Raw genomic sequence first — 21,696 nt, forward strand, 5'->3', positions numbered from 1 at the left:
GAGACCCCATCTATTTACATTAGATATATGCGTACAAATACATTATACAAGTTTGTTGTTGTGCGACTTGAAGTAACAAGCACATGTGATGTTAGGTAAAACCGCCTCGTGTATATCCCATGCATGATGTAGCGTACAGGTTGACTTAATGAGCAAAATGCATGTTAACTAAGAAGAAATTCAAATAAGCTTGAATTAAGTTAAACTCCTTCCTTTGCCTTTACCTACGTTAACTGGTCAAGGAAAGGAATATAGAATATAAGTTATATTTTTATCAACTCGCCTTATGGAGCTAAAAGCACATTAAATTCATGTTGGCAATATATGGAAGTGTAATAAAACACATGTTGAATAGATCAGCTGTACAGCGTATTTCAAAAAGTGTGCGTAAAAAACACACAAGTTCAATGATTATAACTTCGGTTTCTCTTTATATATAATCGATATCTAAATTACTAAAGGATATATATTAAATCTACCGCAGATAATTGCTGTTCGGGTCAATACATGACGATGGGCATTTAAGTCCTAAATTTTAACAAACATTTTGTCTGGTGTTATGGCGCATTTGTTTTGATTGAATTGTGATCTTCAAATTTTTACGGTCATCCATTTTCTGACGTAGACCTTATTTTTACAAAAATTTCTATTAGAATTATTTTACGGGACCCATTTATCTTCTTTTTTTAGATATATATATATATATCTATATATGTATCTTACCAATTCTTATTAAGATGCGTTCTTATGTCTTGACGATAGTACGCAAATGCTACGTTCTGGCGAAAATTTCCTATCTTCATTAACGTGCTTCGGTAGAACTCGTAGTAAATTCAGATAACCGCTAAGTGGCGCCAGTGTATGCATTCTTTGAGACACTTTGTATTTATGGAGGTCAAATACAACGTTACAAACGAGTTTGTTCCGGACATGTAGTTAACTATATATTTTACATCTACGTCTATACATCGAGAAGGCACTTTTCAAGAAGAAACATCGTAGCTAGCAGTTGATTCTCATATATCAGGTTTAAAACCGGCTTACGCCGGCGTGCTTTCAAGAGTAAGCTGGTTTCTTTAAAAAATGTGTAGCTTTTTTTTATCGACTACAATCGACAATTCTAAGATATATATACAAACAAAATTAAATAGGTTGTATTTAAGTACGCTAGGCAGTCTGTGGCCCAACACTCCGTCGGGCCGCCATTTTGAAATTGTTCAATCAACACAGAATCAACAACAGATTTAGAAAATTTCTAAACCCAGAAGATAAATCCCACGATGTGGTAGCAGTTTTTGACGTGAGTAATGTGTAATCGTTTCGAGACGTTTGCTGTTAATAGATATTAAGTCTAACTAAGATATTGCACAAATCATGTATAACCAACGACCACAAGTGTCCGCTTGAACAATCCGGCTTAATGGATGTGGAGATTTTTAGATAGCCGTCCAAATTATAGGAAGCGTGCCATTGTATCTCTAAGTTGGCATGTACATGACATAGTAAGACAAGGGAGAGATATTGAAAACAATCTGATTAAATAACGATCATCGGACATAGACATGTTGTCAGTTCTCCTCACGAGAACGCATCTCATGGTCGCGTAGTTACATTGTCGTCTCTATAGCACCTCGATGAATAGACAGACATTTATTGAACTTTATCTCATCGGAACGGCATGACCCCCGTTGGGTGGTACGCCGCATGGCGAAATCTGTTCACGCAGTAAAACGGACCGTGTTCTCATACGACGAATGATTAGGTAACTTATGCAATTTATCATACAGAAAAACAACGAAGTTCCCCGAACTAGCTTAGATAGAATATTAAATAAGCTAGCAGAACACATTTTTGGAGCGCTTCCTAACTGCAAAGCAACATCCATAATGATAATAGCAAATATAGTTGCCTCGTAAGTTACATCTGTAGCTGTTTAAAGTTGGCATATTATCCCATAATTGCAGTATATGTTTTTCTAAGATATTTTCCTATGCGCAAGTGGGCAACTGCATTAGTTACTTAGCAAGATATTATAATATACGTAAGTCGATTGGTTTGACCTCCCACTAGTGAGGAATAATCCGGCGAAGTCAAATGGCGCTCATCATCAGAACCAAAAAGAAGGGAACAAAGCGGGTAAGTGGATGCTGTGCGACAAAGCCATAAGGGCTGACGACAAACATGAAAAATCGTCAAAGGAAGCTTCTCGCTTTCTTCGAGTCAACTTCTCGTTGCCTTATTCATACGTGCGCTCCACGTAACTTTAAACATACCTGCAGCACCTTTAAAGATATAGTTGAATTTAGGGTCTTTCTTCGTCGTTGTCGTTCGCCGTTAAAGACGCCATCGTTACTGTAAGCACTAGCAAGATTTCGTCTTTAGCTTGAATCGCGTGCGTAAAATTAATCTTGAACAGCGAGTGGAACAGGCGGATGGCTTCGTGTTCTGTGTCTGGGCGTAAATGGCATGACCCTCGTGATGAGCTGCTGACTCGCCGTAAAAGAAAATGATCATATTCTTCATAGAGACGTAATTAGCTGTGTAGACTTATGTTCTATTCTGGTATCCGACGTGTTGAAAAAGAGCTCTGTGAATAATTAGCTTAGCAGTGGCCTTTCGTCAACGACGCCAAAGACCACTGTATTCTAGCTAGAAGGCTAGCAATAGCCCGTGCAAATATAAATAGATAATGCCACGTATGATCCCAAGAGTAATTCGTTGACACCACCGGCAGTCAGAGCTGAATTGGCCACATGGCTATGGCAAATCGGACAAAACGTAAAAGTCCCTCTGAGTCTTTTACTCCAACGTTGGTCAAGATCAGCTGACAGTAGGCAGCGGAGATCAACATTCAGGAAGACACTTATTACGGTTTTAGGTGCTAGTTTGCATGTTGCATCCGATTTATTTGACTCAATAGGTGAGCGGAATGCCACGTGTTTTCCCTTCAAGAAGATAAAACGCTAGTCGGAAGTTCATTGCATGAATACTGGTGGCTCCATCTATGAATCGAAACCATCACGCGTTGTGTACTTGTATGGCACAGATATTCGGCATACATTATGGTATGATTGGGTTGAAATGAATAATTGCATTATCAAACTTGTTAATTATTGATAGCTCTCCACTGCTCCTTCTGCTGACGACATTCTCTGAAATCTATAGTGCTTTTTCAATCAGATCTCGTTCCTACTATCCTTTAGATAGTGTCTAATGTGTTTTTCCTTTTTTCTCATGTTTAATTTTTCATGGCTAGAGCATGCATGTCACTTGAATAACATGTTTGCTTTTAGTTCTTTCCGTTACGGAACATGAAACTGTCGAAAGTGTCATAGGTTGATTTACAGGCGGCGGCGGCGGCAAGGTTGCCTGAAGGTCACGCCTTAGTCAAGTGGAAGAGGTACTTCTAGAGGCATGCGCGAAATGAACTAGCTCTAGCGAATTTATTGCAGTCAGTTAGAGCGGAGACACTTTTAGATTGCGCTTGCCAGCCAGGAAAATCGAATCATAGTGGGGCTCTGGAGTCTCGTATCTCTACGCTTTTCTCCGGACTGTTGATGTTAGTTCGCCGCAAAGGACATTTTCAATTCGGCCCTAGATGTTTCTGAGGTCCTCAGAAGCTTTTTACTTTAGACTTTTGGGTAGTGAACTTGCATCATCAACAGGTCCTCTTGTGCGCTACTAACCTCACAAATCCTATTAGAGCTTTTCGTCTCTATAAACTTTGGATCTTTGCTTGTGTTATGGCTTTTTTTTGTTCCTAGCACATCCACACAGGGGTTATGCTGCTAAATGTAATCGATTCTTGCTTCACTGGGCGTAAAATCTCTTAGGGGACCGTCTAGCCTCGAATTAAATCTCTTAGAAGATACAAGCTCTAGAAGATTTAGTTACGTCTACCATAAACTAGATAAAGGCCAAAATTGCAACTACTCGAAGTTCAGGATAGCGCCACGGCCTAAGTATACATACTTACTTCTAGTACCTACCTAAAGACATTACCTTAAAACTATTTTCATGTTATTCGCTACGTATTTGGTTTATCTTCAGCGAACGCTATGAATACTACGATATTTATTTTACTTAAGTTTACCTAAGATGATCATGATCTTTCATCAGATACCCACACAATTCTCCCGCAAATTTATTTATCTTCTGTTTCTAATTAATTGCTTATAACTAGGTGAGTATAACTGTACGTTTTTCCAGCGTTTCTAGACTCGGTACCATTTAATATAGAAAAATGTTTTCATTATGTAAAAATGCCTTCCTTCAAGTGCTGTCGAACTTGTGATCACATCATGCAAAAAAATCATGCAAATACCACAGCATATACCATAGCAAATACCAAGTTCTACCATAACATACTGTCTTCAAATGATGTAAGCATCGTATGATTACATACTACTTACGTCCCGAATAACGATAATGAACCTTGGCGTCTTCTCGTGCGTTAGTTAGCTAGTTGGGGTACGTGTTGCTATAGATCAAGTATCATAAGATAAATATATATATCTATATATATACATATCTGAGCGAATGGCAGCAAAATATTTGTTCCTGCCAGCTAATGCAAGGTCGAAGTTAACCCAGTTCGCTTTAGGTTGTTGGCAACGAATGGGATGACTGGCAATATGGCCGAAATTGTAAAAGAGGTGCTCAAACGTCTCGTTGATTAACAGTTTCCCCCAATGGAGCTCGACAACGACGTCAATGATTCTAAGGAATGGTTCTCGCCGGTTCCGACTTCAAGGTCGCTGAACGATAGGCACAAGTAAGTCTTTATGAAAATCTGTCTGCACAGTTTTCCTGGAGGAGCCCGATTCGCTGCAACAGTTTCTTTGTCGCCTTAGGTCGTCCGGGGCGCCGTTCGAATGGTTCGTATAAGGTGAATGAGAACTGTTCGATAAGCTGAAGCCTAAAGTCGACTTCAGCGTATTCTCAGTTATCGTCCAGCGGTGAAGTCGGTGAACTCTGCGAACTTCATCCGAATTAGTTCCGAGTAGTCCGAGACTATACGCCGGAGAAACCTGGCATTCCCTTCCGGAAGCATACCCATCAAATAAGGGCCCCTAGCAGTCTGCTGCTGTTCCATAAGGCGGCCATAACGCGCAGCGTTCTAAGGTAGGATTTGCAATTATCAAGTCAGGACGAACGAAAATGGCAGACTCCAGCTATGTTGACATTGAAGCTCGAATGCCATCGTGTGGGTTCACGGAATCATATGTTTGCAATTAAATACCATTTTCAGTGCATTGATCATATCGCATGAACTAAGCAGTTCTCGGTGGGCGGCAGTAATACGGGCGTTTCAAAAAGTTTACTTTCAAAAATGACACATTGTGTCAAACCAGTCTACGAAAGTTAGCCGAAGCCTTGGTGTTTCAAACCTATCTTCGTTGCCACTCGAATGTTAACAAGACCCGCACGCTGACTGATGGTGTGCTTCTTTCCGGATAGGGGGATACGAATCGGAGCACGCGAGTATGTTCGAGGCTGTTATGAGTGCCGACTTGCGGGAGAAAGCTAAGGAAAAAGTGCAGTAAACCCGCCGCTAGAGGCTGATGAGTCGACTCTGTTGGGCAGAGTGAACAATTGCGATCACAATTAGCATGACCACGACAACAGAATGTGTTCCAGAACAGGGAGCATTTTTTTGGGACGAAAGGCCTCTTTTTGGCGGACTGGTGCTCCAGGGTGCCTTCGGTAGTGCCCGACGCCGAATGTGTACTACCTCAATCGTTCTCGTAAACAACGGGGCTCCTAGACACGCGCATGACGAAGCTACAATGGGGTTTAAGCAGCCCGTCGTGCAGAACCCACGGACGTTAGTGGATATTAACCTGATTATTAAGTGGGAACATCCCTCAGATAAACGTGGCCGAGGGGTTAGGTTAAATCAAATACTGTAGAGTGAATATGCGTGTACAATGCGGTAAGAAACAATATGCTAGATCTTATCACATAAACGAGTGCTGCCTCAATAATGCATAACAACCACGCATCGTTTTGTAATGTCCATGTGTCGGCTTTGTATCGATTATCCACTTGCTAAACGTAAAAAGGGGACACACAGTGTAGTCACAACGATGACCTTTTTGTGTGATCAAGTCGAATATTGCCGCTGGTAAATGTTTATTATATAGTTGGCTGTTGATGTTAGTGGAAAATAACATACTTCTATGGAATGTTTATAGAAAAAAAAGTAATGCAAGGTTAAGTATAATCAAATACTTTTTCCACATATAAACTTGCTTGTTTCTCATTGAATTATTATTATAAAGTCTTACTGAAAAATTTTGAACGCAAACACTACGGAGAAGTGCTTATTTTGTTTGCTCATCACAACGCAAATTATCATCCTGTTTCCTGGAAAACCAGCATTACTAAGGTGAACGTTTACATATATGGATTTGTCGTATGGCATTTCCACGAATTAGGCTTCATTCCATGTGTACAATGTATAAAAGATGATTACAAGGCTTTGCTATCGAAACTATATTCAAATTGTCATTGTTATTTAAAATGGGTTTGTATAACTGCTAATATATTCTGTCGCCGTTTTATTACTTTTGGTGGGGCGGCCATACGATCATTGCAGGTATGGAGCGGATTCGTCGAAGTTTCCGAGATTCATTTCGTCGTAAAAAGGACGTCGTGGAGACGTGTAGCCCCCAGCTGTGGGCCGCTGACGAGGTGGCCGTACGTCAAGGTGACTGTTCGTTTCACGTCAAGTATCTCGGAGCCCTCGAAGTATTCGAATCCAGAGGTAAGTTAAAGTAGAAAGTTCGACAAAAAAGAGGGAGCCGAGAACAGAGCATATATAATAGTGGTCATATTCTAATTGCACATTTCTTTACTTGGGTAATAAACGAAGAGTCCGAGATGGACCTAAAACGCATTGATCCTTCTCGTCCAATTCCGATATGTCCGCGAAGCATTACGGGACGTTTGATTGAGAGACAATTCTTGTAGACTTGTTGACTCACTCCGTACAGACATCGCTACGACGGTAAGCGAGTCGATTGTAACTATGAACTGAATTAGAACGACACATCAAAGATTTGGAGTCATAAAGTTACTACTTCAAATATTACCGGGTATGTGCGTGCGTGTGCACAGTACAGAAACAAGCGCCGTTTAGTTTTTACCTAGGCGTTATTGTTGAGCTTATCTCTATCAGATAGTTTACCAATGATGTTACGAATAGTAGTGAGATAAGTCCTATATATCGAATCGCTCAGGTGTTGTGTTATATCAGTCAGCACAGTAACGCTTATCTTCGTCTCGCGGAGATAATCGGTCCCTGTTTAATAATCAAATATCAGCAGATGGCCAGACAAGTAAGCTTCTTGCGCAGCGTTTCAGTGTTGATGTATCGATGAACAAGCTGGTCTGTTACCACGCGAAACACTCGTAAACGCTCGGTAGCAGCTAACCGAGCTTAATTTACCCGCCACTTATTTCAACTATCTGCGTCTGCTCATGTAAACATGTCCAAGTAAATATACCGATGACTGAAATTTTTTGAATGAAAACTCAAAAACTCCTAAACTATTATATAAAATATTTTATATTTTTTGTTTATCCTTATTTTATCTATATAAAAATGAAGAAGGACAAAAAAAGAAATAGATTAAAAAAAACGGTAAAAAGACCAATGGAGAATTAGCTGGTCCTCGAGCAACATCCGTTATCTCATTATTTTCTGAAGATATTTATTAACTGAGCAAACAGTCACGACTGAATATCACTTTGTTGGTTAATAATCCGTAGAAAAATCCGTTGGTAATCCGTAGAAAAATCGTCAAATCAAAAGAAATTAATGTAGTTTATTCACGTGAAAATCTTCATCCGCAAATCATATAAGAGCGCCTTTAACATTGATTAGATTAATTCAACGAGCCTTACGACAATTTAAAAAAAAATAGTGTATCGGTATTTATTAAGATTTGATAGATATGCTGTTGAAAAATAGCACTCGGGGAAGTTGGATAATTCCTTTGCTAAGTGACAGTAAATTTTATGTGAAAAAACATAGTGTACACTTTTGGCTACTAACTAGTCACATTGCGGCTCTAAAGAAGGCATCGTTGATTGTCTGCTATTCCCTGTACGGAGCTGCAAATATACGATGTACGTATTTTGAGCGTTAGCTAGCCGTTTTACTCTTGCACATATGAAATGCATAAGCAGAAAAATAGGATAGGGCCTAAAGAGAACCTGAATGAGCCTACACTATATTTTCGTTACAATCGGTATATTAAGTTGAACGTTAAAACTTATTTCAATTCATCTTTCAAATTTATTGTATCGTATTTCAAATATTCATCTTAAGGCATCACCGCCACTGGAAAAATCTTTGCCTTGTCAACCCGTTAACGTTTCCCTCCTGTTTATAATATAAATTTTACTTCCAGGCCACTGATGGTATACCAACATAAGAAGTCCAGCGACTTATGTGGGTATCGTTTACTGCAGAAGCATCATCAGATAAGAATCTATTGCGGTAAATCTGCATCCGGAATCGCTTATTTTTGCTTTCAAAGAGAGAAGCTTTCGTATCCGCAACTGTTCGAATTGATATTTGATATAAGTGAATTCGGGGCCGTGTGATCGTAGTGGTCCCGTGTAAAAACTGCCTCTGATCCGCTTTGCTTCCTGCAGAGTATATTTTAGTTACATTGAATCTTCGATCATATGGATTGTAGCCTTCGTTCTCCAGCTGGTTTGCTAGACAAGAACGTTACAGGAAGAAAGTGTCAAGGTGAAAGCTATGGGAGGACCTTTGAGAGCGTTTGCGGCTGCATTCCCTGTTGACCTGGCCCCTGCAATACCTGGTAATAAACGTTGAGCCGTGCGTGACTCTGGCTCTCGTTTACGTCGTAAATAAGCTGATACTTTTTACTGTATAAGTCCAACTTACAAATCTACGCCAAAGAATCTAGGAATATTCAGTTATAGCTGGTCATCCTTTTTTTGCAAACGTAGCTGGGGCATACGCAGACCCAGAAGGCTCTCGCACCACCATGCTTGTAAATAACCAATTAGAACTTGGAACAAAAGGCCAAAAAGGTCCCAGTTACCTCTATTACTACGCGAACGTACTCTTCTTAGCTGAAGATCGTGCTGGTTACAACTTCTCTTTTCTGCCCTTCTGCCTGTACCTAACTCTGTGACTGCATCAGGTACGCGGTAATTGAAATCGTATTTAGTTATTATAGTTTTCGTGTATAGGAAATAACTCTTATTGCAAAAGCCCATGCCAATAAAGCTACTGCGTACAAAGTTAGCTCCTTCCGTGCCCACAAGATAGTTCAGCGGCAACATGTTTGCCCATTCAAGTTAGGGGCACGTGAGGCGGTCTAGATTCGAATTTCAGAGTAGACACAGTTTGTATCGTGTTAAGAGCCAGCGATCTGAAACTACTCCTAGCGTCAGTATTAGACGTAAAAGTATATATACTTACAGTGCTTTTAATGGCATCCACGAAGTTTAACATGGAACTCACATAATAGGTAACATATCCTAACCCACTATTATCTGTCATCCAACACATCATAGTCTACTAACAGTGGAAAACGGTCCAATCAATGGAGGACCAATCAGTATTTTGATACTGTTACGTAACCTGGGAATCGAATACGACAAAACGTTATACCTAGGGGGTGACAGTTCAATTTTGGCCTTTTCGTATTTATAATTCACTTTGGCTCCATCTCGAACAACCGTACGGACAACTACGAGTGGTTTATATTTGTTTCTCTCATCGAACATGTCCAGTATATAATTCGTTGCCGTAGCATTGATATTAAGCCGAGTTTCCCAAGGGATCTACTTCGAGTTCCTCTAATAATAGTAATATTAATAGTATTAGTAGCTAATTATCTTAGTTATGGAGTTTTAGCCATAATTTTGCATAATTAAATAGAACAGTTTAACTCAGCTAATATTGAAATATAAGTGGCCGACTCGACTGGCGGCGGTTCTATCCACTATTAACTCTTCCCTATTCCCCTAAATCGAATTATCATCTGATTTCGTTGCTCCAGGATTTGTAGACTCTGGGGCGAACGCCGGTCTATTCTTCCGGCATTATTGACATTCGATATACGATGCTTTCTACAGTAGAGCCAGCTTTTCGTGCGGTAACTTTGGTAGAACTCAATGTAGAGGGATTAAAGTATTGCCAGATGTAACCTGCAGTACACACGGAACCCAGTAGGGCAAGAATCTTTCATAATTCTCAGCGTCGGTACCGTTATCATTGTTTCATTATGTCATTTTCGCATTCACTTTCAGCATATTTAGCATTTATAAAAGCAATGAGCAGCATCCTAATAACCTGACCGTCACAGAGCAAAGCACGGATTCGCTCCTCATTCATTACAGTCGTCGTCCTTGTTATTTAAATTCCGCTTTTGTGCGCTCCGACTCTTTCTCCGACGACCTCAAACCCACGTAATCATTCGTGTTTGATGACGCAAATTTGAACAATATGTAATTATTGTGGCAGTACGATTTACGCAGCGCGTAGGCACTGATAGGCAATTAACGTTAACGAGTCCAGGAATCGCCCTGGCGTGAATCTCATATTTCCGCTTTACACGCCGCCTCGTATTCCGTATCGGCATGCGATCGATACCTATGTCTCTCTCAAAGCAACGGGCTACATCCCTAAACTGAAACTACAAGCCGACGCAAGTGCGGACCTTCCCTATGTCTTAAATTTTACGTCCGATGTCGCTGTTAGGCATTCCATCAATCAGGCAGCTGGGTCTCGACCACGAAACCCGTTTGTGCTTACGCTTGAGCCTTGACCACAACATGTCCTTAAAGTTAAAGGTTAAACAAGTGGAGATCCTATGTATTGTCAGGCTTAACCGGTCATACAGATACATTTCTCTTCCGCTGGTTAACGTAATGCGATAAAGACTGAATACGGTTGTTCATGGTGTTTTCCAAATCCACTGTGGAGAACTACTGCTGTTATGAAACAATCAGTTAGTTAAACGTAACGTTCTGAGCAGATTGGACAGGACGTGTCCCTCTCTAGAAACATAAATTATTCCGCTGCCAAAACAGGAAATGAACTTTTCAGAAAGATGCAGAATTTAGTCCATAGCTCATTGCGTCTGCTAATGGCGGAACTCGTGGGTCGCGATATTACCGGGTCGGTGTTTCTGTGGTAATTTTATACAAATCCAATTATAAAATCGCCTTAATATCGCGCTGTACAACTTTATCGCATAGATACATCTTAAAAAAGATACTTGTAGCTCAAAAAAGTTTTATCTAAAGTTTATCTAAAAATTATTTCTGTATCGTTGGCAAACCTACAGCATTGCAACCGTACTGCAAAAAGACCGCATTCAACCAAACATAATGTCCTCGAAGTTAAACGTCTGCGTCCACTTAGCGTGCCCGATGCCAAATAATAAATAACAGGTTCCGAAAGGCAGGAACTTGCAAGACCAAGTATGTGGGCCAAGAAAAGTAGGTCCCATTGAGTTCCTTTGGGCAAATGATTTCTCCACTAGTGTGAAACATAGAGGTGCCCTGGCCGCAAAAATTCGGTAGAAATTTGCCACATAAATGCAGTACGGTCGAAAACTTACCATTTTTTCTGTTATGTACCTCACTTCCATTCGAGTCAGAACTTGATAGTACACTGCTGATACCAGTATATCTAAGTATCCAACACTATGGTCGCTCAACATAGCTAATGAAGCCCGTTGGTAATGAGACCACAAAGTAATAATAATATTCAAAACAGGCTTGTATATCTCGGTATTTATCGTTCTTGGTTTAAGCTATCGGACTCATCATTACCATGATTAACTGCTTCTTCACTGTGTATCGTCGAATTGCGACAGGTCGTATCTCTTTCGTAAATCCAGCTTTAGCAATTTTCATGGTTGCTAGCAAAACATTTCACAGGGTCTTCGTCTTTGCTTAGGCCAGTGATCACGGGTTACGGTCCGCTACATTTCCCTGACAATTCCACAACTTCGCCTTAAGAATGTCAAATTTATCACCGTATGATAAGGATCATCGCAGCTATTTTTGGTTATGCGGTGTATATCTATCGTCATAACTACTTCTGTAAAGATCTCTTTGTTTATCAGTCGCGCGAAAGAAAACTTGAAAACGAAGTTCCGGAAACAACCTAATCTTTCGCTCTCCATTCATGCAAGTCACTTGCCCCTCGCTACAGGAGGAGTACGGTGATGGATAATTGCTTTTTAAAATTAGTTTTTAGTTGTTTTAAAGCTAGAATGGCTTTTGTATACACATGTGACAAAATACATTATAGGATATTCTCCGAGGTATGTAGATAAGTATGTATTACGTATACGTGATATTAGAGACGCTACGAAATTAAGTCCGCTCATCGTGCCCTTGGAAAAGAAACATTTCAATTTATCCGCAGAGGCGGCTTCCATTTAAGCGCTTACACCACAAATTACCCGAAGTACGTCGGCGTGTTTTGTAGAGAGTTTGTGAAGTTCTGTTTGATATGTTTTGCTTTGATCATTAAACATCTTTCATTAACTAGATATAGTTTTCTAAGTTAATACTTGGGGAATTTGAATTTCCCATATGAAACTATCGCCCACCTCAGGATATGTATTATTTCATTGATCTGTTGAACGGTCGTAGAATGTGGGTTAAAAAGGGTTAAGAGGGCACACATCGGGCATTTTTCTGTTGACTTGACTATAGATGTCAATGGGAAATAAATACATATACGCTGGACAGGTGTTGAAGCCAAGATCGACGGAGTCAGACTTTGTGTTATAGTGTAATCACATGCGCTACAACGCTTTTTGCCTTTATGGCGCCACTCTGAACAAGTGACTTCTTTTGTGTAAAAGGGTTATGGATAAAAATGTAGAGAACGATCATACGAAGGATTCTAGGCAGTTTTCGATAATGTGTTGCATTCGATCCAGAAACTCGAAAAGAAACAAGGTTGCGTGGAATATTGCTAAGCAATGGAAAAAACAACTCTGGATATTACACATGAGGCAGAATAATTGCCTTATGGTAGAATTGTTAGGCAAGTGCCTCAGGGAGGGGTTCAGTGCTTTACGATGCGCCATCAAAACCTGTTTCAATTGACTATACGTATACTAAAGTTAAATTGATGTTCTGAAGCAATAAATCGATTCAGGAACTTAAACAAAACACAGCTCAAATGAGGGATAATAATAATATCTAAAGTATTCGTGACATTCCGGACAAGACTTACTGTCGTTCTAGGAGCAAAACAACGATGGTTGACGTCCTTATCATGATGCATCGGGTCCGGGGTCACATTAGTGATTCAGCAATAAGTTCGTCATGCTGTATCGTTAAATTCTCATGTGTTATTTTCATTAAAATATGGAACGTCGTTTTACTGTTGCACCCTTGCAGATAATGGAGTGCCCCTCCAGAAGGTATCGATTATTATATAGGCCTATAAAAAGCATGTCCGTAAACGCTATGTGACATATAGGTGAATGGTTACCACGGCCCGACTTGGTGGCAATAATTGTCACAGTTATATTCGTTTTGAAATGTTTCGATTGTGCGCAGTGATCTGCTTGCCGATTACTGCTGGTCGTGTTTATATCAACATGGCGTGATTATGGCCTAATTTTTCCCAAGAACTTAAAGGTGAGATGTAAGTTTTATTGAAATAGCATGTGCTTGCCGTGGAAACAGTTCAACTGTTATCGAAGTTTTTCTAGTATATATATATAATCTGTCCGACGCTGATCAGCGGTGCCGGTAGTACTGTAGTCATTAAAGCTGTCGGTGGTTATAGTTATTTGCGCATCGGTCGCATAGGATTGGTTCCTAACTATTTGCTTTTACTGAGCAGTGGAACGGAACAGACTATGTATTTTTTATTTCGAAAAAGTTGTATGGGTCACCTGGAGGAGCGAGCACTAGTTACTTAAACAATCTCGCGGCTATGTATGGTCATATGGGTTTTGGTTAGAACTATGAAGAGGCCGTTTTTAGGCTTTTTCTCATAACTCTTGTAGAGATTACGTAGCACGTCAAATCGAATATTTCTGACTATATATATATATGTGCTTGACATATATAGTGACAATATGTATACATGTAAATATGTAATCAAACGTCGTCCTTCTGTTCATTTCAGGTATGACAGTATGTGAGGAGGCATTGAAGACGTTACGGCATTCCAGAAAACGACCTGTAAAAGGAGTTCTGTACGTAACTGGTAAGTTGATGCACAAAATCGATTTTTCTACGTACAAGAGACGGCAAAAATGTTAGATGTATTACGCTTTCATGTGTTTTGATCACTTTACGTCGATGCACCCAAATGTCTTTTGGGAAACAGGACTGTTTTAACTTAACGAGCCGGCAAGTTGGAATACGTTTTGAGGGTATTCGAATTGGAGCGTATCAATACATTTACCAGCACACAGATGGCGATCGGAAAACGCCAATAATGAAAACACCGGAGCCTTAAACGACGTGCTAATCATTCAATATATATGAAAGTTGCTAGAGCTAGAAGGCGTAATAATTTCAATGTTCTTCAGTCTACAAGCCTGCGAAGTTTACACAAGGCACGTTATCTACAACTAGGCTGAATACTCATATGCTCCTCAACCTGATGAAACCATTTGTGTCATAAGAGTTCATACGTTGGCCAGGGTATGCTAAAATGTATTTTCTATTCACCTACTTTCAAACAGCTTTAAGATTAACTTAAGGCACGATTTGAACGTTTTCATCTTTGTCCACGTCGAATAACCTTGCACAATTCGACCACTAATCGTAGCGTCGATGTGGCAGAAATCTCACTAACGAAAAGAAGAACTGGACCTTCCTTAATAAAGGAATAATTTTATTTTCGAAAGCGTTCCGAGTTAACCTGTGCCCTGCCCACTCTCTACCGTTCTGTCTACTCTTTGCTCCTCGCCCATTCTCTACTGGGTATTTCTCTGCATTTTAAGTTTATTAGAATAGTATTAGGACACAGTTCTTTTTAGTTATTGTGCAGAGCTGAGCTTTGGCCTGCATCACCTGTACCAACAAGCACGATAGATCTCTCTCCATTTATAACATTTCGTTCTCTTTGTGTCTAGTCACTTTATTTGTCTTAGGACGATAGCTGGTCGCCCCCAGATGTTCGGTTCCGTCTGCGGGTCGTGATGGCCGGTAGACTAATTAAGACCACGGAAGACAAAGCAAAAACGGGATCTTGTTCCTGGTAGCAGTAGATCGATACGGACTTAAGTCGCTGGAAGATTGGAAGTGACCCCCCCCCCCTTTATTACTCCGATCGCCAATACCCATCGCAGCGAAAGCTTGCTCTAGAGCGATCTTATTCTATTGCCTAAAAGGCTGTAGGATATTCCTACATCTTACTACCAGTCCGTTGCCTGTGTCCTTTCTTCCAAGATAGCACCGTTCGAGGTGCATTAAAGTTCGAGACGTATTTTTTCTCAAGCTTTTTACATGAACTACTAATGAAATAACTAATTAAGAGAGGCTAAAAAAAGGCTTTGATATCGATAGCACGAAGGGGCAACTATTTTTTAGATACAAGAACCCAAACAAAGCTGGCCACATAGCCTCCTACCATAGCGATGCTTCCAGAGCTGCTGTTGTTCGCTAAAGGGGGCAGGGGGGGGGGGGGGCAGCTCTTTTTTTGTGGATGGCGAACGTAACGGAACAGATAGCACAACCAGCAGTCAAATGGTGAATGACTCAGCCGCACATCCTACAACCAAGAAGTCTTATAATTATAAGGATATTTTACCAAAAACAAATAGAAATTTTCTTTCTTTTCTCTATAACCTGTTTTCTGCATTATGAAATGGATTATTGTTGAGATGGATTCGAATCCGAAGAGCACGCCTTTTTCTGTTGGAAGGGGTCAGCAGTTTGAAGGGCCCTTGACCAAAGCAGCATCGGATGTACAACGCGAAACATTTATTTTTTGATAATAAAAAAATATTATAGTATTGTGTGTGCTACTTCCAAACACTTGTTTTATGCCGTCTTCTGATACACGTACATACTTTTAATATTTAGTATAGTATTTAATAAAGCGCATAAGAATTAGCGGCCGTACAACATATTTCGTGCTATATAATTAGAAAATTACAAGGTGACATATAATTTGAATTTTACGGATTTGCTGAATTCTATTACACGAATTTTGATGACCATAGTCACTATAAATGTAGTGGCTAACTAGAACCGTAAAATGAAGACATACCACAATAGATAAATGCCCCATTTCAATGTCTGACTTTCATGTTTCATAAGAGAGTCCATATATATCAGGTTAGCACTTCATGAAACTATAAACAGCATATACTCTAGTAATGCATCTTATGTAGACACTCATGAGCTATAAATTGATTAATATTGCAGGCGATGGACTTCGGGTGGTAGATGACGATACGAAAGATCTCATTCTCGACCAAACGATCGAAAAGGTTTCCTTTTGCGCCCCCGATAGAAACCACGAAAAAGGATTTTCATATATTTGCCGAGACGGTGAGTAACTGGAATTATAGCGTGAATGAATCATAGTTTATATGGCCAAATTTCAAATCGCTTCGAATTTTATTAACAACATTAAAACTACACAATCCGGAGTAGTTTAGTTATTACTCCGTTAAAAGTATCGTTTTTGTTATTTATTATACTTTCGACCAGCTATTCCAATCAGTTCAAATGCAGCGCAACGTTTCTTTAGTGTTCATGTATTTACCTAACGCCACCCTTTTTAGGGTCAGTCTTCTGCGACAATCATCCAGGCAGCCCTCAGGGTCTATTTCCGTGTTGACCGTGCTTCCGCTTCCCACTTCATTGTTGATTCGATTCCTCCTTTCTTCACGATCTCAACCTCACCCCTTCACCCCCCTTCCTTTTAATTCCGTCATTATTTCTATCACTACCACGATCAGCATCCTTATTAGCTTGGACCAACAATGAAAATTAGCTTGGGTTTAGCGAAACAAACAACAAAGATTTTTCAGATCGATGCTTAATACAAACGAGCTTGAGTTTATACTCTCGCGCTCCACACCAGGCGTTCACTCTCCTTCTACAAGTATTGAAGTTTCTCGATTACATTTATTTCCTGTCTTTTTTTTGTTCGCACGCGACTGTATGCGCTGCAGAAGGTCTTCGTTCGCTGCGTCTTTCCCAAAGAAAATGGGGCAATATGTCTGTATTTTAAATAAGACTCTTCGAGGATCAATAGAAACGGTACAGGGGTCTATTGTATGATCAGATGAAATAATCTGCGGCGAAGAGAAAACAGAACGTAAACTCTGTAATTGATTGAGCTTCGTTACGGGTTCATTTTAAACATTCATTAAACGCATGGCCAAAAGAACGTCAACCGAGATTAATGGCTGTATCAGGCAAATTCAACAAATCATTAAAGTTTCAATTATTCGCTTGAGGGTCGTTGGTACACGAGAAACACAGTTGTCCTAAGGTTTTCGTTCTAATAAATTTGTTTCTGTATTTTTTTTTATAGTTGGTTATGTTGTATTTTGGTGGTATTACATTCGTCATGCTTGTATATTGATATACAAATGCATGTAAATCATTCAAAACAAAACATAAATATGACAAGTATATGCGTGTTCCCCCATTTTCGATGTATTTTACGAAAAAATATTTATGATTACGTCAGAGGCATAATTCAGAAGCAATGCACAACTATGGATCGTCCGTTCAAATAAGACCACCAGAGTGAATTAAGTGTCATCGTTCTGAATCATTTCTTGCGATTTGGTGATCAGCGCCGAAAAATCCAAATCGCAGTTTTATAATTATGAGCTAGTGTACGAAACCGAAAAATCGCGGAACAATTTGATCCTTTCTGCACCGTAACATCTCTATTCACTCCATCGTTGATACCTATTAAACTATATCACAGAGCGATCTCTGAGAAGATAGCGGAAGATTCCTCGGTCCGTTTTTGCGCCTGTCCACTATAGCGAAAATATTAATAGCGAAATTCAGTTTGGCGGAGACCTATTTAGGAGGTTTGCGCCGTATAGCTTGTCACTATATATGCGTTTAGTAACACCTCATGAAGTAGATACTTCTTTGTGAATGGATTTTAGAAACACTTTAGTGTTCAGTATTGAACAAACACCTTCGACTTAAACTAGCAGTTCGGTCTTTGAAAATGATTTTAAACTTTCAAAGATTTTAAGAAGCTGTTTTCGAATTTATCGTTACTGTTATATATGTATACAACATAATGTATGCAAATAGGCTTCCACGATATTTAAATCAAAGAAGAAAGCTCTTGCTGCGCGTCCACTCCGGCATGGTCACGGGTATGGGATAAACATTTATTACATCTGTGCTGTACAAATGTTGTTAGCGAACTATACGTACACTTGCCCGTCTATCTCGTTTTATCATTTACGAATATTATTCGCTGATAAAATCGAGTCGATCGGCGCGTTTCATCAAATAAACCTTCGAAGGTTTCTTACTTGTTTTTCTAACAATTTCTGTTGCAGAGGCTAACTTTTCTGGCTAAGTGAAATTAAACGTCAGTCTAGTCTAACTGCGTTATCATCGCTCTGTTTGTCAGCTGTAAAGACGGAAACGCCGGATGCCTGCGAATTAACCCTGAACGAGCGAGCCCCGATATGCGCCTATATTAGGTTTTTCTGTTAGCCTTAAAGCAATAAAAACGGCTCATTTGCGAGATGCATTTTTGCCTGAAAGGGCAAAACATTAAAAAAAGCGGTAACGTTATGGCCGATTCTGCTTAGGGTCTCCGCTTAGGAACAGGGCCTTATGAATGTACAGCTATGGTCTAACTACCCATGAATGGTTAGGTAAAATCCAGCATAAAACGCCAACCTGTTTCGGGATTTTCTCGGCTAGAACCACTTTGTTGCACACCCGTGTTGTAACGTCGTGTAGACAACTCGTTTACATACATATAACTCGTATGTATATACAATGAAGGCAATAAACGCAAACTAACCCCCTGATTACAATTTAAGCAATATAGTTTGTGAGTGAAGTTGAAGACAAGAAAAGGCAGTTTACTTCTGCACAGATCCAAACCTTGAATAGAATAAACCGTAGGATAATGAATCTAATTTAGAACGAATCAAAGTAAAAGTCTCGGAGTAATACCATTTGGCATTTAATTGTCGCATCCAAACTATTAGTTCACTTGAACAATAGTTTACACTATCTCCCAAGCTTCTGCCCTGTCTAATTAGTGTGCATTTTAATCTAGATAAAGAACGACTTTGTTGTCAAGCTTTCGCCCTTTGAGTATTGATTGTCTATCAGGAGCAAATGCTAATTATAGATTAATATCGACGTCGTTTCGATTTTGCTGTATTGTGTGATCCGATTGTTATTATCTCCATTTTTTCGTTTCGTAGGCACAACCCGACGCTGGATGTGCCATGGATTCCAGGCGTCTCGTGACTCTGGTGAGCGACTCTCACACGCTGTCGGATGCGCGTTTGCCGTCTGTCTCGAGCGGAAGCAGCAACGCGACAAAGAATCAAAAGATGCCGCTTTACAAGTGGTCTCCCTTCAGCAGGGTCACCAGGGCCAGCCAGGCTATCCACAAACCAAAATTTCCCACGGTAGCAATCAAGCCCATACGAGCAACAGTAGCAGCCACAATACGACAACGAGGGAAAATAACAACTTTAGAAGGGCGGCTTCGATGCGATGCCCCTCTTCAGCCGTTAAAGCCCCCCTCGACCCACAGGTAAGCATAGATCAAGTTGGATATGTACATATAGAATTTTCATCTATAACATTCACAATTAATATTTTAGTCTGCTCTTTATTTACTACTCTTTATTTGTCTCATGACCCGCTGCTGTTTGGCTGTCCCTAGAAGCGCAGAAAGTCTTAGACGTATGATAAATGAGATGCTTATGCCCGTATTTTTATGGCTGTGACTTTGGAAAGCGTAACCAATTCTTTCTCTAACTAACAAATTCCATTTACTTTGTTCTGCTTGGCCCTTGCCACTCAATCGACTCGCTATACGCGGTGGCGTCACGCAGGGGTGCAAACCTTCACAAGTGCCACCGATTAAGGCCATTCACAATCCATACGCCATCGAACGACCGCACGCGACTGCGTCGATGCTCGAGCGACAGAACTCGTTCCGTGGCCTTGCCACGATAGGCGCCCAGTCACCGTTCAAACGCCAACTGTCGCTCAGGATCAACGACCTGCCGTCGAACCGGCAAAGACAGCGCTCAATGAGCCTGGATACCGAGGCCACCCAAGGGCTGGTGAGGGAAGCAGGTCAAGGCCTCGGCAGCCAGGCCATTCCCGAAGGTTCGCCCCTGGGCAGCCAGCAGGTGTTGAGCGACGCACAGGGTGTGCCTGCAGCTAGCAACTCGTCCGCGTTGCAGGGGATTAATAACCCCTTATCCGTGCTGTCCACATCTCTTCCTCAGGGTAGCGGCGGGCCCTTGTCGCTGGGATCGACAGGCGGAGTAGCTGAGTCTAGCTTCGATATCAATATTATGTGTCAGCAGTTCTCTCAGGGGTTGGACCTGCTCACAGCCGACAGCGGCAAAAGCAACCCCTCTAGTTCGTTCATCAATTCATTGTCAGATCCCTTTGACACGACAACCATTTCCAACGGATGCATAGGTGAGGAATCGTGCTTTTGCGCAGATCTAACATGGCAGACACGTTGATCTTTAGTGCAGGTCGCAGCGTAGGACGTAGAGCGTTTATATAAAACAGTAAAGCTGTCCGATCAGCATTTGCTTTGCTATTTTCCATCTAAATTAATGAATAGGATTTTTTTTTCTTGCATCTCCCGTCCCAATTTTGTCGATTGTATTTGCGCATACCTCTACCTACCCGTTTCGGTATCTAATCCCATGCAATTTCGTCATTTGTTGTTTCTGCTACATTTTAATACATGTTCCAGGTGGCATGAACTCACTGTCAGGACCTGTTGCTTTGACAGACAGTGATCGCTTGTCCTCGTCTCCGGCACCCCTAGTCCCTTCAACAAATCCTTGGGCGCAGGGCGTCCAAGACATAACCACGACCAGCTCGTCGTTGACGTCAGCCGTCGTCACAACTTCGAGTTCGAGTCCGACTCCTGTTGGGATCTTAGGTCCCGCCAGTTTGTTGCTATCCCCGCCAGGTGACGCCAACCCGCCGCGTCTTGCTCATCAGCGAGCAGGGCAGCTCGGTCAATTGCGCAGTCAAAGTCTCAGCGACACCGGCCGAGCTCAGGGCGACTCCTTGCTGCACAACCCCATCGCGTCCCGTTATTCATCAACGAACCCTTTCGTAACTGACCTGATTCAGAATAGTCACACAGGAATTGAGAGTAGCCATTGCTTGACATCACAACGGAATCGACCCAGCAACAGTAATCACAACGGGAATCACAGTGTCCTTGCAACTAGCACTGGATCAGGGCACGGGTCACAGGTTCGTGCCACACCCGCCAATGCGCCCGTCTTTGAAGTGAGATTGTAGATTAGCTGTCGTCGATAAGAATCGACATGGTGAAGGTGACGCTGCTGATGGCACTGATGAAATTACAATAACAGAAAATGCACTCATAAAAATAAAATTGCGATATACGGCGAAGATGAAAAACATCCGTGAAAGTTGTTGATGACGAGGGATAGCTCGAGGAAACTATATATATAT

The 21,696-nt window shown here is 40.9% G+C and overlaps 1 protein-coding gene across 21 annotated transcripts in view; it reads left to right on the top strand.

Moving 5' to 3' along the window:
• The window catches only part of numb (NUMB endocytic adaptor protein), a 58,175-nt gene that overhangs the window by 31,391 nt on the left and 5,088 nt on the right, over window positions 1-21,696 (top strand). For 16 of the 21 annotated variants that reach the window (XR_002671553.2, XR_002671554.2, XM_022795180.2 and 13 more), the window contains 6 exons: window positions 6,602-6,769; window positions 14,162-14,242; window positions 16,417-16,542; window positions 19,428-19,765; window positions 20,070-20,670; window positions 20,957-21,471. Coding sequence is in view for 19 of the 21 variants with exons in the window: in XM_022795179.2 (XP_022650914.1) it covers window positions 6,602-6,769; window positions 14,162-14,242; window positions 16,417-16,542; window positions 19,428-19,765; window positions 20,070-20,670; window positions 20,957-21,471 (1,829 nt within the window). In the remaining 2 variants the exon portion in view is untranslated. Of the gene's footprint in view, window positions 1-6,601; window positions 6,770-8,438; window positions 8,841-9,040; window positions 9,189-13,495; window positions 13,666-14,161; window positions 14,243-16,416; window positions 16,543-19,427; window positions 19,766-20,069; window positions 20,671-20,956; window positions 21,645-21,696 lie in introns of those variants that run through there. The other 5 variants (XM_022795175.2, XM_022795182.2, XM_022795185.2 and 2 more) reach the window with 5 other exon arrangements.

This window comes from Varroa destructor, unplaced genomic scaffold (assembly GCF_002443255.2).
Source record: "Varroa destructor unplaced genomic scaffold, Vdes_3.0 BEIS01000002.1, whole genome shotgun sequence".
In the NCBI taxonomy this organism is placed as follows: Eukaryota; Metazoa; Arthropoda; class Arachnida; order Mesostigmata; family Varroidae; genus Varroa; species Varroa destructor.